This window comes from Hyaena hyaena, unplaced genomic scaffold, assembly GCF_003009895.1.
Source record: "Hyaena hyaena isolate Hyena2069 unplaced genomic scaffold, ASM300989v1 scaffold_149, whole genome shotgun sequence".
In the NCBI taxonomy this organism is placed as follows: Eukaryota; Metazoa; Chordata; class Mammalia; order Carnivora; family Hyaenidae; genus Hyaena; species Hyaena hyaena.
In genome coordinates, this window is record NW_024080781.1 from 1,100,923 (window position 1) to 1,117,094 (window position 16,172).

A 16,172-nucleotide genomic window follows, 5' to 3' on the forward strand; every position below is an offset into this window, starting at 1 on the left:
AATTTTATACAAATCAGCACTGTAAAAATGTCAATTACAGCCCCAGAGGCTTTGCTGGCAGAATAATTGTCTAAATTCTAGGATATGGGAAACAGGTTTTTTTCTGGATTCATCTTTTTTTTTCATTTTCTTTTTTTTTACAAAAAAAATTTACAAGTGAAATGTTACTACAAAACTTTTTATAAGGAATTTTTGCAAAACATTTACATTTTACCATCAACTATTTCTGTTTTAAAATCATTATGTAGATTTAATACCCTATGCTGCACATCAATTTATGTGGGATGACAACTTAGTGACATGCATAAAAAAACACCACAAGGCATTAAAATGAAGACTTAAATACAAATATTGTTGCAATAAAACAGTTATAAAATTGAAAAATAGGACCTAAACATCATGCTTATCTAAGTTTGACAAATTAACTTTTTCTCCTAAATTACACACTTTTATTACTGCTCTCATGAGAGTGTGATAAATAATGACTTAACATCAAGTTCTAATGTAATCAGCAACACATACACAAACCTAACCAAAGAAAGTATACTGTAAGAAAAAACTATTCTAACACTGGAGTTCTACCATGATAAATACATAGCTTTGCACTGATAATTACAATAAAGAAAAGTTTTATAATGGCGGCAAAGGGAATGAACAGTGAAATGCCATTAAATATGACTCTACTGCACATCTGTGCCCTATTACTTATAACAGCTATATCCCACTGAGTCAAATAAAGGACATTGAAATTTACGATTCTTATAAGACAGAAAAGTGGATTCAGAATGGTATGCAGAACAGACTGTCAAAATATTTCTCATTTCAGTGGTGAAATGTGCACCTGGTAACACAAATTAATGTATTTTATATGCTATAAAGCTATCCAGATTCAGTTTGTTAAATTTATAATAGGCCTCATTGTTGATTAAAAAATAACTTCCATTTCTGATGAGCATCACAGGTATGCATTAAAACCAGTTCATGGAGTAATGGTGCAGAGAGCTCATACTTGGGATTAACAACAACAAAAAATGTCACTTTGAGGAAACATGATTCAAACATTAGGAAAGTTTCTTTGCATAAAAAAATTTATAGCACTGATTGTGTAGCATAATGATAGATAAAATATATATTTGATGTTTCAGCTCCTATATAATAAAATTAAAAGTCACACGACCAAATGCTCCTCTGTACCAAACAAAACAACAAACTGATTCTGATGTTTTAAAGCCAGATACATCAGTTGTTAAGAGTACATTAAATAAAATATACAAAACAATTTACAAAATCCAACTAAAATTTAAAGACTTTGTTACAAGTCTACAAAAGCTTTAAGAAACTTGAAATTTATAACCACAGTGTAAAAATTTTTTTTCCTTTAATCTCAAAGCTTTTTTATACAAACTGAAAGCACAAAAGGCCTCCAGCTTTACAGAGCGCTACAAAGGGCTGGCCCGAAGTGTGCACAGTGTAAACAGTGATCGCTACAGTATTTCTCCTTCATCAAAAAGACAAGAAACACCACGATTCTGGAAGAGAATTCGCAGGAGTAGTACTTTTCCTGAAATAATAGAGAATGCACAAGAAAACACGTACCTTTACTCAAACGGTCCCCAAACTAATAATCTTAATAAACCAGGAAGTTTAAAGTTTTCGTTTTCAAATGGTCAATTCCAATTCCATTATGTTTCCAGGTAAATACATTTTTAAAGTGAGAAAATATCTTACTAATACTTAAGCTGTTCGTATAATCCAAATTTGTCTCATAGGAGACTTTTGGCCACCTTTCCTAGAAGATCCTTGCAGAAAAATAAAATACAATTTTTTTCTTTAGTCATTTATTTGAAAGTTATTCTGATTTTTAAAAAATAACTTGCTTCATAGTATCACATCATTATATATTTGTTAGGCTGTCTTTTTTAGGGAAAATTCAGTTTTGGCATAACATAAAGATATTTCTATGTTATAAATTCATAACCAGCCTTCTAACACAGTATTAGAAATAAAATGGGGTTGGCAAAATTTTAGTAGAAAGGAAAACGGAAATTGTAACATAGTTAAAAGGTAATTTTCTGCTGGCCTTAAAACAAAGGTGTGATAATTCTTTCTTTGGCTACCAAGTCAAAGCATAAAGAATTCTGCACATTGTCAACATAACTCATATTTACAGAATATGAAACTACAGAATGATTTATACTCTATGCAAATATTTCCAATATAAACATTTAAAATGAATTTTGTGGTTCAACCTAGGGTTAGGAATATAATCAATCTTAACTTCAAAACTTACATATGTTAGGTTGCCTCATTTTATTTTCCTGAAGCTATTATGAGTTTGTTTTAACCACCCTCCCCATCCCAGTATTTTCCTAAGGTTTCAATCTAAAATTTAACCTAAAGTTTAGCTCTAAGTTCCTCTTGTGTCTCCAAATTGGAGAAAGTAATTGGACTTCACTGATTGTCTGCATACACACTACTATAATGTAGTGGTAATAAAGATCTGAGATGCATCTCAGATTACTTTTTTTGGAACTTACCAAATTCAACTGTTGAAGGATTTCTAACATTTAGAAAAGACGGCCAAAACTATTTTCGGTTGATTTTCCAAAAAAATGAGCTAAGGAAATAAAATATTATCCCTATCATCAGTTAACTGTTTTCTGTACTATAGAAAAAAAAATCTACATAAAATTTTTACTGACTGAATTTATAACAAAGTACTTTCAAAAAAAACAAGTCCAATTAAGGTCCAGCCTGCAAACTACGGAGGTCTGTCTTTTTAAACATGTTAACATATGATGTTAAGAGAGGGGAAAATTCAGTTTAAATATTATGTGATATATTTCCAAATAACTACAACTTACAGTATGGAGGAAATACTTTTCTATCCATTTCTAGTACATTAGTTTGCTTTTTATATTTTTAAAAATTCAACACTTCACAGGTTGACCCAAAATCTTGGAATACTTAAAGAAGCCAAGAATGAAAACATGATTTCCTACTCTGTAATCCACTTGACCAGCCCATTTCCAGATTTTCAAAGGTGTGTAAACTTAAGTGCAGCACTAGAGGTCTCTGTTAGAAGTAACTTTTCAGAATTCTTCCATGTTGGTTGAGACATTGGGAGTTGCTGGGTTGGAATCTTGAGAAATGGCTGCAACTGTGACAATTCGTGGGGAGCCAAGCACCTCTGTAACAGATGAGTCCAGTTCTCCCGAGGTAACAATGGCAAGAGCTGTCCCACCACCTTTCTTATTCTGGTGCGTTTTGACATGTTTGGAGAGATGATCACTCCGCATAAATCTTTTAGAACATTCTGGGCATTCAAACCTCTTTTCACCTAAACAAAAAACAGTAAATGAAGTCATACATATTTTATTTAAATGAAATGTTACATAATTTCTCTTCTGCTCATACTATTCTTTTGTTTACCTTTTGACTAGATGCAAAAACACTTACATAATGCTTTATTTTAAAATGCTATCAAAGAAGCAGTGCAGTAAAGGACAAAGCATGAGACTAGGAACAAATGAGCTGAGTTAACATCTTGGTTCTGCTAAGAACTGGAAGTAAAAGCTGAAGCAAGTTAAAGAGCCACTCTGTGCCTCAGTTTCCCCATCTATGAAATAAAGGATTTCTTTTTAATGTTTATTTATTTTGGGGGGTAGAGGGGGGACAGGATCCAAAGCAGGCTCTGGTGTGGGTGTCAATTAGTTTTAAGTAATAAAAGTTAGCTAGAATCTCAAAATAAGTAAATTACACTGCACAATTACACTAACATTAGGGAAATGACACTTCATTTTGCCATCCTTTTCCACAAAGCAGCGTGTTTTCTGTGGTGTCAGACAATTTCCAAATTTCTTACTGCTGGCAAACATTATCATTTTACATTATCTCAAGGAAGTCAGAGTTCTTGTACTAATATAGTACAGTATCTTCCTTATATTTATAATTACGTTATTTTATAATTATTCTTAGAAGGTTAATACTTTTGTAATTAGTACAATTACTGAAACTTGATAATTAAGTTACTTATGATAGGCAGGAACGGCCCCAAAGGTGTCCATGCCCTAATCCCTTGGAATTTGTTAATATGTTTTATTACATGGCAAAAGGGATGTAACAAAGATAACAGAGACTAATATGGGGAGATGATTCTGATTTATCTGAGTGGGCCTAATCTAATCACATGAGCTATTAAAAGCTAAGTTTTCTTCAGCTGGAGTCAGAGTTGCAGAAGAAAATATCAGAGAGATTAGAAGTGAAAAGGATTTGACCTGCTACTGCTGAAGGGTGCCACATGGAAAGTATGAGAAAGAATGTGGACAGCCTCCAGGAGCAAACAACAGCCCCCAGCTGAAAGCAAGGAAACAGGGACCTGTGTCCTACAAGAGCAAAAACAATTTGGTTGACAGTGTCAATGAGTTTGGAAGCAGATTCTCTCCTTCAGTAAGGAAAAGTCCAGCTGACACCCTGAGCTTGGCTTTGTGAGACCCTAAGTGGAGGATCCAGGCCAAGCGTACTCAGACTTCTGACTTAAAGAAATTGTGATGCAATAAATGTATGTTCTTTGAAGTATTAAATTTGAGATAGTTTGTTATCACAGCAAGAGAAAACTGAGAGTTACTTAAGTTAGAACCTTGAAAAAATTAAAGCCTAGAAAAAATTAAAGGAAATAAATGATAGCTGATCTACTAATATGATTCAAAATCTGCAAAGTATCTTGATTACAGGTATCCAAAGCATATGAAGGACAACTTCCAAATTTTATTTATTTATTTTTTTAAGTTTAATTATTTTGACAGAGGGAGAGGCAGAGGGAGAGGGTGATGGTGAGGGTGAGGGTGTGGACGAGGGAGAGGGAGACAGAGAATCTCAAGTAGGCTTCAGTAAAGTCAGTGCAGACCAAATGCGGGGCTTGAGCTCAAGAACTGTGAGATCATGACCTGAACCAAAATTAAGAATCAGATGATTAACTGACAGATCCACCCAGGCACACCCAAATTTTATTTCGACAACAAAATATCAAAAACATAACTCAAACAATTTTGATTTAACTGAGTACAGAAAAAAGAATTGCTTCTTTTACCTAGGTTATTAAGAGAAAATCATGGTATATTACATGACTGTTAAAATATGGTAGTCTTTTGAAAGGATTTAAGTAGAAGATTCATATTTAGAAACTACATTAGATTACTTCTCAGCATATTTTTAACAGTAATTTCTCAGAAAAAAAATCAGATTGTCAAATGGAATCACAGATGTGAATGAATGCAATAAATCAAATCTTTTAAGTTTTATTTATTTCTTTGAAGTATCAAGAGCCAATTACCTTGCTATCATAGTTCTGCCTTTAATCTGGTTTTCAACATGTTACCCTCAAATCCAAGCTAATATAATGCATAAAACATTCTTTATGAATTAATGTTATTTCTAAATGTGTCATTTGATCATATACTTATATTTATAAATTCAAATTAATTCTTTAGGGGCACGTGGATGGCTCAGTCGGCTAAGTGACCAACTCTTGATTTTGGCTGAGGTTATGACCTCATGGTTCATGGGTCTGAGCCCTGTATCAGGCTCTGTGCTGACAGTGTGGAACCTGCTTGGGATTCTCTTTCCCTCTCTCTCTCTGCTCCTCTGGAGCACGTGTTCTCTTTCTCAGAATAAATAAACTTTAAAAAATGTTTATATTTAAATTAAAATTAATTTCAGGAACAAATTAAGTGACTGTATTAGTTTCCATGGGCTTCTGTAAGAAAGCCCATATAAAGTGGGGGGCTTGAAACGACAGATATTTATTCTCTCGCAGTTCTGGATGCTAAATGTCCAAAACGAAGGTGTCAGTAGGGCAATGCTCTCACCAAAGGCTCTAGAGAAGGATTTTTTCTTGCCTTATCCTAGCTTTGGGGACTTCTGGGAATCCCTGGAATTCACTGGCTTGCAGGTGCATCTCTCTAATCTCTCCCTCTGTCTTCACATGGCCTTTCCCTCATGTCTGTGTGTCTTCTTCCCTTTTTACAAAGACATTACTCAGTAACTGGATTTAGGATCCACTGGGTCCTAAATCTTAGGCACTGTGCATAGTATGACCTCATCTTTATTTAATCTGCAAAAAACCTATTTCCAAAGAAGGTCACATTCACCAGGGATTAGGACTTGAACATCTCTCTCTGAGACACACAATTTAACTCACTGACAGGGAAATGTTTAAATGTCTGGCATTTTTTATAACTAAGTAAAAAACACACCCCTTGGCTAAGGAATAACTTTTACCAAATATCCATGTGTAGCATATACAGCTGACCCTCGAACAACAGAGGGGTTAGGAGCACCGACCCTCATACCTGCACATTTGAAAATCTGTGTGTAACTTTTCACTGCCCCAAACTACTAATAGCCTACTGTGGCCAGAAGCCTTACAAATAGTATAAAGAAATCAATTAACACATATTTTGTATTATATATATTATATGCTGTCTTCTAACAATAAACTAGAGGGGTGTCTGGGTGGCTCAGTCAGTTAAGCATCTGACTTCAACTCAGGTCATGATCTCACAGTTCAGGAGTCTGACCCCAGCATTAGGTTCTGTGCTGACAGCTGGGAGCCTGGAGCCTGCTTTGGATTCTGTGTTTTCCTCTCTTTCTGCCTCTCCCCCACTCATGTCATGTGAGTGTCTCTCTCTCTTAAAAATAAACATTAAAAAATTTAAAAAGTTAACTAGAAAAAAGAAAACATTACTAAGAATATCAAAGAGAAAAAATATTTGCAGTACTTTACAGTGTTTCTAAAAAAGAAAAAATCCACATATAAGTGGAACTGAGCAGTTCAAACTTGCTCTGTTCAAGGGCCAACTACATACAATTTCTTAGTAACAATAACAACCTTTACTTATAAACCACATTAAATAATTTTTCAGTTTTCTCTAAGAAGCCTAGTTATTCAACTTGGGAGGACTGTTGGTCCCTGTAACCCTCGCCTCCAACACCGTTACAACCTCTCAGTCCCTCTGGACACTCTTTTTCAACTACCCAGCCTAGAATATGTAAATGAATCTTTCATGAGTACCTTCAGTTCTCCTTTATCAGTACTTGTGGATAAAATAAAAGGGAGAGAGGAATAATAATTTCAGAGAAGCCATGTGGCTTAAATCTTCCCAAAGTAGAGAAACTGGGAGTGAAGGGAGGTTGAATACAAAGGACAATGGAAATAAGACTCAAAAAGATTAAGATTATTACTATTTAAGATTTTTTAAGTAATCTCTACATTCGACATAGGGCTTGAACTCACAACCTGAGATCAATTCACATACTCCACTGATTGAGCCAGCCAGGTGCCCCAAGAAGGTTTAGATAAAATTATTAGCATAATGTGGAAGCTGGGGTACCTGGGTAGCTTAGTTAGTTAAGCATCTGACCTCTGCCCAGGTCATGATCTCATGTTTGGTGTGTGAGTATGAAACCCACATCGTACCCTGCTGTCAGTACACAACCTGCTTTGGATCCTCTGTCTCCCTCTCTCTCTGTTCTTCCCCTGCTTGAATGTGCTCACTCTCTCAAAAATAAGTAAACATTAAAAAAGTAGAATCTGGCCAAAAAAAAAGGATTACAAGGCTGTTCTGAGTGATGGGCTGAGACATGAGACTATGAATTTATAAAGACATCAATATGCATAATGAAAAGTTTTCATTTCTTCATTCAGCAATTATCTAATTGAATATAGGAATCATATGGTCAATTTTATCACTAATGCTTTTTTACAGCAACCTTATCTACTCTAATAGTTTTAACTATGAATCTATAAATGAACAATGGCATCAACATCCAGATTCCTAAACCTAACAGAAAACTCAAGCCCTCTGAGATATGCCATACACATTATTCAAAATGTACAAACAAAATTCATCATTGTTTATTATAAAAAGAAAAATGGCTGAATCTTGATTATAACAGCAAATTTTATGGTATTTTAACATCCCTAATTCCTTTTTAAACTCCCCCAAAGGCCTAGAAGCTACTAGAGGGAGAAGACAGCTGGAACTCTTTCAAAACCTCATGTCCAAGGACCTGTCTTATGTGATCTGTCTAGTGGTTCTTTGGAAGACTTCACTTGAAAGATTATTGTATTGAACCTGACTTAGAAGTAGTCCAATGTGAAAAGTCTTTTCCAGAGCGGGAAAGGAACATGTGTTTGTTTAAAACAATTGTAGGTAAGTGTTTTAACTTCATGGACGCCCCCAGGCAATGGGTAACACTTGGGACAAACATAAAGACTGAACAAAAAGCTTACAAGGAAAAGCTGGAAGATAAAATACCCATAGTGGCTTTGAAAAGCTCTGTCACTTCCTTGGAATCTAGATGGCCACATACATGCTTTAAAGCTGTGAGCCTGGGGGCACCTGGGTGGCTTAGGTTGAGTGTCCGACTCTTGATTTCAGCTCAAGTCATGATCCTAGGGTTGTGGGATTGAGCCCTGTGTGGAGCTGTGTGTGGACTGCGGAGCCTGCTTGGGATTCTTGGTCATTCTTCCCCTGCCTCCCTCCCTAGCTCACACACACACTCTCTCTCTGCATTAAAAAATGAAATGAAATGAAATGAAGTGAAATGAAATGAAATGAAATGAAATGAAATGAAATGAAATGAAATTAGAAATGGAAATGAAAGCTGTGAACCTGCTCAGGAAAAGCCTGGGAAGGCCCCAACTCTCATGTGTGCTTAACTTTTGAGGCTCTGCTTGAGCAGAAAGTGAAGGCCAAGGCAGAGCTGTCAACTGCTTGGCTGAGTATTGAAGGACACTCCAACACAGACACAAAACCTCTCGGAGGAGAGAAAGAGATTTATTGATCCAAGTCATTTACAGAAAGAGTATTTGTAGAAAGGATAACTGAAAACTTCCCATATCTGATGAAAAACATTAATGTACACATCTAAGAAACTCATTAAGCTACAAGTAGGTTTAATGCAAAGAGATTACCACTGAGCTATATCACAAACTGCTTAATGTCAAAAACAAAGAGAATCTACAAAGCAGCAAGAGAAGTGATGCATTACCTACAAGGGATTGTCAAATAAAAAGGGTAGCAGAATTTTTTTTTTTAATCAGAGCTCACAGAGGCCAGAAAGCACTGACATGATACAAGGAAAACTCTGTCAACCAAGAATTCTAATAAAGCAAAACTATTTTTCAAAAATGAGAAATTCAGATATTCCCAGATTAATAAAAACTTGAAGAATTTATTGTTAGTAGATTTGTACCTAGATTACTATAAGATGTGAACTGTAATCCCCAAAGCAGGCAATTACTAAGAAAATAATATACTAATATCATAAAGAAATAAGAAAATTAAAATAACACACAAGGAATATTTAACATCAAATGCCAATAAGAGAGGAATACAGGAAAAAAAAAGACAGAAGAATACAGAAAATAAATGCCAAAATGGTGGAAGCCCTCATCAGTAATTCCATTAAATGAATGTATTAAAATTAAATGCTCCAATTAAAAAAAGGCAGAGTTGCCTTTTAATTAAAGGATGAATTAAAGAAAAACATGATCCAACTATTATTCTGTCTAAAACAGGCTCACTTTAAACTCAAATATGAATGGGCTACACGTAAAAGTATGGAAAAAATATACACCATGCAAAAGAGAGCTGAAATAGTTTTATTAATACACATACCAATATGATAAAAATAGTTACTACAGAGAAGGCTACTTTCTAATGGTAAAAGACTCATTCCCATCAATAAGATACAGTAATCATACATACACATGCACCTAACAATAGAGCCCTGAACTATAAGAAAGAAAACTGAGAGAACTGAAGGGAGATAGAAAATTCTACAATATACTTACCTTCTCGGGTATTCTCCATTTCATTTGGTAGCAGTTATCATTGGTACCAGTTATCTCTTTTCTCACATTTAATAATCACCAAGTCCTATCAATTTTATTACACAAACATTTCCTGGAATGGGTCCCCTATACTGTTTCAACTTCTATTCTACTTAGGATCTTATCAACAATCCCTATTGTCTTTGATAATTGGTCTTGAAATTACTCCCTGTGAATTTATTCTCCATACAAATACCAAATGGTCTAAAACAGAAAGATGACCACCTGATTAACTACTAGAAAAGTTTGCTGGTTCCCTATTTCCTATGGATGTGGAATAAAAATTAAATATTATATAACATCCGTACAGCAACTGGCCTCTGCCTACACTTTTTAATCTATTATGGTTCCCAAACACTGAACTGCTTATGGGTCTTGACAAATGCTACTTTCTTTTTTGTGTGTGAATTGGATTCTAGTTCAGGATAAAAATTTTTTGATTTTGCTCTGTCTACCAGCCATGTAACTTTGGGCAGCTTCCTGATCTAATTTTTAGTTTTTCATTTAAACTAGGAATAACAGAGATACCTATGTTATGTTGTTGCTCAAAGGATTAAATTAGAAAATGAATGCAAAAAAGCATTTAGAAAAATCCCTACAGACTGAAAGGGCCCAGAAATATTGGTTGTTACTACATATACTGCCTGTCTCAATTTGTTTACTACTCCCACGGCTCATTCTTATTCATCACGAATCACTCAACTTGGCTCAAGGAACTAAGTTGGGCCTTAATAAAGAAATCAACCAACCACCTAAGATTTCAGGTTAGTCCTTATTTATAACAAGATAGGGTTGTACAACATCATTTTTAGGAGTTCCTCTGGCTCAAATCCTATATCCTTGGAAGAGTTAAGAGAAGTGTTGTATGATACTTAGGCATATTATGAGGCTAAATGGTTTCAGATTCTAAAAAGAAAATAAAGAAAAAATATCTCCCTTTTACATTTAAATTTCTCAAAGATAAGACTTTTTCTCACACTTTAAAAACTTTGTTTTAATTTCTATACAGTAAAATTATTGTTCTTGGTACACAGCTCTGTGAATTGACAAATGTATTAAGTCTTTCAGTCACCACCAAAATAAAAACACGCAAAAGCTGCTATCACTTACAAAAATTCCTTCCCAAAGCCTTTCTATAGCTGAATTCTCTTTTTCTCCCTTATACCCTAGGAAAAAAATCTGTCTCTGTCTCTATAGTTTTAATTTTTCCATAATGTCATATAAATGAAGTCATACAATAGGTAGGCTTTTGATGCTAGGATCTTTCACTTAACATAATACATCTAAATTTCATCCATGTGGTTGTACGTATTAATAACTCATTTTTCTATGTTGGAGAGTAGTATTCTGTTGTATAGATATGTGTTGGTTCACAAACTAGCTCTGTACACAAAGGGCAAGGAGAAACCAAAAGAGGCAGACCATTCCCCATTGGTAGGTAGAAGTTTTAACTTACAAGAAAGGGAATCTACTTATGAGGCTTGTTTTGGATGGCCTTTGGATAAACAGATCTCTATATCTACCTGCCAAATCTTAAAAGTTTATACTTGTTAAGAGGTTTTAATTGGGGTCAGTCACATACACCATCCAGATGGTTTCAACACCTCTCTCAAGGCTACATTCTTAGAATAGCTCCCAGTGTGGCAAGAGTGGGCAGCATGTATAAAAGAATGTGAGAAGCCTCTGATTACACTGGTTCAGCTTCCAGGTCAACCAGCAGTCAAGTTTTCTCAATTACCTCCTCCAACAATATAACACAGTTCTTTATCCATTTACCAGTTGAACATTTGTATTGTTTCCAATTTTCGGTGATTATAAATAAAATTTGTTATACATATATACATAGCTTTTTGTGGGAACACAGATTTTATTTCTTTGGGATGAATAGTCAAGAGTGGATTGATAGATCATATGCTAAGTATATGTTTAACTTTATTGTAAAACTCCAAAATGTTTCCAAAGATGCTGTACCATTTTGCATTCCCACTATAGGTTGGCATGCTTTCCAGTACTTCTAATTGTCAAGATTTTGGTGTCCTTGTCTTTAATTTTAGCCACGTTAATAGATGTGTACCGGTATTTTGCCATTTTAATTTGCATTCTTCAAATAACAGGTGATGTGGAATATCTTTTCATGTGCTTTTCACAAGTATATCCTCTTTGGTGACATGTCCAAATCCTTTGCCAATTTTTAAAAACTGGGTTGTTAAAAACACTTGGTTCTTTCATTAGAATCTATATGTCTTTTCTTGCTTTACTGCACTAGGTAGGACTTCCAGTACTATGCTGAAGAAGAGTGATAAAGAATCAGACATCTCTGCCTTGTTCCTGATCCTATGGATAAGTATTAGGTCCTCCATCATTTTGTATGATGTTAAATGTAATTTTTTAATAAATACCCTTTACCTGGTTAAGGATATAACCTTCAATTCTTTCTAAACAATTTTTTAAAATGTTTTATTTATTTTTGTGACAGAGAGACAGAACATGAGAGGGTGAGGGGCAGAGAGACAGAGAGATACAGAATCCAAAGCATGTTCCAGGCTCAGAGCTGTCAGCACAGAGCCTGACGAGGGGCTCAAACCCATGAACATGAGATCATGACCTGAGCCGAAGTCGGAGGCTTAACCGACTGAGCCACCCAGGCACCCCAGTATAACCTTCAATTCTTAAGTTTGCTAATTTTCCCAAATTATTTTGGTGTATGTATTTAAGTAATCATATGATTTTTTCCCTTCTCTTGTTAATATGGTAAATTACATTGATTTCAGAATGTTCAATCAGCCTTTCATGCTTGGAATAAACAGAACTAAGTCATGATACGTTATTCTTTTTAATATATTACTGGACTTGGTTGGATATTTTGTTGAGGATTTTGACATTTGTATTTACGAGGACACCGGTAAGTTTTTTCTTCACTAGTAATGTATTCTTTGGCTTTGGTATCAAGTTAATGGAGGACTCATAAAGGATTTAAGAAGTGTTCCCTAATGTATTTTCTAAAAAAGACTGCAGAATTGGTATCATTTATTGCTTAATATAGCAGAATTTGCCAATAAGGTTCTTTCTGAGCCTAGGGTTTTCTTTGTCAAAAGCTTTTAGTTAAAATTCAATTTCTTTAATAGATATGGTACGATTCATGTTATTTATTTCTTCTTGAGCAAGTACTGGTGCCATTTATGTCTTTTAAGGAGTTGGTCCCTTTCACCTTAGTTGTCTAATTTAGAGTACAGAATTATTCCTAGCAATTCCTTTATTATTATATTCTCTGTAGGAGCTCTAATAGTATCTCCCTCTTCCATTCCTAGCATTAATAAATTTTCTTGGCCAATCTGGCTAGACTTCTCAATTCTACCTTTTTAAAGAAAACTAGCTTCAGGTTTGACTGAATTTCTTTGGTAGATAATTTTTCTATTTTCAATTTTATTTCTTTGTCCTCTCTACTGCTTCCTAACATCCTGTTTTGGGTTTAATTCATTTGTTTTCTAGTTCTTTAAGGTAGAATTATTGACTTAAAACCTTTCTTTGTTACTAATAAAAGCATTTAATGCCATAAATTCCCTCCAATCACTATTTTATCTATATCCCACAAATTTTGATATGTATTTTCATTCCGTTGAAAATATTTTCTAATATCTTTGAGACATCCTCTTAACCCACAAGGTTAGTCAGAAATGTGTTGGTTAATTTCCAAAATTTGGAGACTTTCCAGATATTTTTGTTACTGACTTATAGTTTTATTATGATCTGAGAACATACTTTGTGTGGTTTCTATTCTCTTGTTGTTAAGGTATACATCATGGCAAAGAATATGGTTTATCTTCAAGAATGTTCCATGTACTCATGAATAAAATATTCTGTTGCAATTGGCTCAAGCACTCTATGAATGTCAGGGCAATTTGACTGATAATGTTTGTTTATTTTTTTTAATATTTTTATTTATTTCTAGGAGAGAGAGAGAGACAGAGTGAGTAGGGGAGGGTCAGAGAGAGGGAGACACAGACTCTGAAACAGGCTCCAGGCTCTGAGCTGGCAGTCAGCACAGAGCCCGATGCGGGGCTCGAACCCACGAACTGCGAGATCATGACCTAAGTGAAAATCGGGCGTTTAACCGACTAAGCCACCCAGGCACCCCAGACTGATAATGTGCTATAACCTTTCTACTTTTCTGTATACTTGTAACAATTACTAAGAAAAGGGTGTCAACTCTACAAGACTAATTGTGGACTGGCCTATTTTTTCTTTTAGTTTAAGTTCTTGCTTCATAGATTTTAGAGATCTGTTGTTAGTGCCTATTACATTTACAATTGTTATGCCTACACGGAAAGTGAGCTATTCCAGATATCTTGTTATATCCAGTAATTCTCATTGTTTTATGAAGGTTATTTTGTCTGTATTATATATAATTAATGATTAGATTTAAGTCTATCATTTTGAAATGTTTTCCATTTCTGTCCTGTTTTTCATTTTTGTTTTTCCCTTCCCTCCTTTCTTTGGGGTTATTTGAATATTGTTTAGCATTCTATTTTAATGTATTCTCCTTTCCTCTCCCCAAATCTCCATAATTTTAGTAGCCAATAAAGGGATTACAATATACATATCTAACTTTTCATAAAATACAGACCAAGTTCTAGGCTTTCATAGTAAAACAAAGATGTTTCAACCATACAGGCTTCTTTAGCCTCTCCACTTTACATTATATTTATCACGTATATTACATTTGCATACACTGAAAATCCACCAGTACTAAAATTTTTAACAGACATATTTTTTAAAAATTTAAGCAGACGAATAACAGTCTACTATATTTACCCAAGTATTTAGCATATATTTTGCTCTTTAATAGATTTCCCTCTGGTATTATTTTCTTTCAGCCTAAAAAACTTCTTTTAGCATTTCTTTTGGAGTAGATAAATATCATAAATATTTAGTTGATAAATATCATAAAAGGTCATAAAATATGACAAATTCTTAGTTTTTCTTCATCTGAAAATCCCTTTGTTTTGCCTTTCTTATTGAGGATACTTTCACTGGATATAAAATGCTGATGCGGCAATTCTTTTCTTTTTCTGGTCTCCATAGTTTCTGAAGAAAAATCATTCAGTGCACAAATTTCTGTTTCCCTATACATAATGTGTCATTATGTAAAAAAAATTTTTTTTCAGACTCCTTTCCAGATTTTTTTCTTTACCTTTGATTTTTAGTAAATTGATTATCATGTATCTGGCCATGTTTTCCTGTCAAATCCTGTTTGGAATTCAATGAGTATCTTAAATCTACAATTTACTCCTAATAATGGCTGAAGTCTCAGTTCTTCATTTTGTCAAACATTTTTCTACATCAAGCTTTTCCTTCTCTCCTTCTGGGAATCCAATAACATCAATTTTGTAATTTCCGCAGATCCTGGAGACCCAGTTCATATTTTTCCCCTATCTTTTTTCTTTTCTGTTCTTCACACTAATATCCAGTGAACTATCCTCAACTTCAGTGACTCTTTCTCTGTTATCTCTACTTGCTGAATTTTTAACTTTGCATAATTTTTCAGTTCCAAAATTCCCATTTAGTTCTTTTTAAGAGTTTCAATTTGCTTCTGAAAGCTTCTGCCTTTCTTTTTATTTCAAACGTGTTTACCTTTAGTCCACAGATGATGGCTGTAATAGCTGTTTAAAGTCACTGATAATTCCAACACGTGGATCATCTCAACAGTCATATTTGACTAATTTTGGGACATACCCCAGACATTTTGGATATTATGCTGTGGTGATTCTGGGTCCTGTTAAAGAATCCTCTGGGGAATGTTAAGTTTTTGTTTTAGTAGGCAACTGACCTATTTAGTTTCAGACTAGTTCTATCTTGCCCTCTTTATTAGTTCCCATATTAATTCAGTTTCAAAGACTTTGTTATGTTTAGGTCTGCTGAGCACATTCTGGCAATCAAGTAGTGGTTTATAAGAGAGTTCACTTCTTGAAACATTTGTTATGGTTCTTTGGATGTGTTCTGTGCATGTGCAGCTCAGGGGTGAGCCCAGAATTTATTTTGTTCCATACATGAAATTAGGGAATCACCTTTCACAGATCTCTCCAAAATTTCCCTCATGCTTTCCAACTGAAAGTATCCCTTCTTCTCGGTTCTTCTTGCCAGAAAGCCAGAATTCTTGAGGCTTCCTGTACCATTCTGCATACACATTATTACTGCCAGAGCCTTCAGATTAAAACAGCAAGACAGTAAAATAATAGTGACCTCCCTTCATTTTCTATAGAAACCAAGGCCAAGG

The 16,172-nt window shown here is 34.5% G+C and overlaps 1 protein-coding gene across 1 annotated transcript in view; it reads right to left on the minus strand.

The window, feature by feature from the left end:
* Positions 1-219: 219 nt before the first annotated feature.
* SP4 (Sp4 transcription factor) overlaps positions 220-16,172 on the minus strand; it is an 81,729-nt gene continuing 65,776 nt past the window's right edge. The window contains exon 6 of the mRNA XM_039238872.1: positions 220-3,340. Coding sequence (XP_039094803.1) covers positions 3,093-3,340 — 248 coding nt within the window. The 3' untranslated portion in view covers positions 220-3,092. The remainder of the gene's footprint in view (positions 3,341-16,172) is intronic.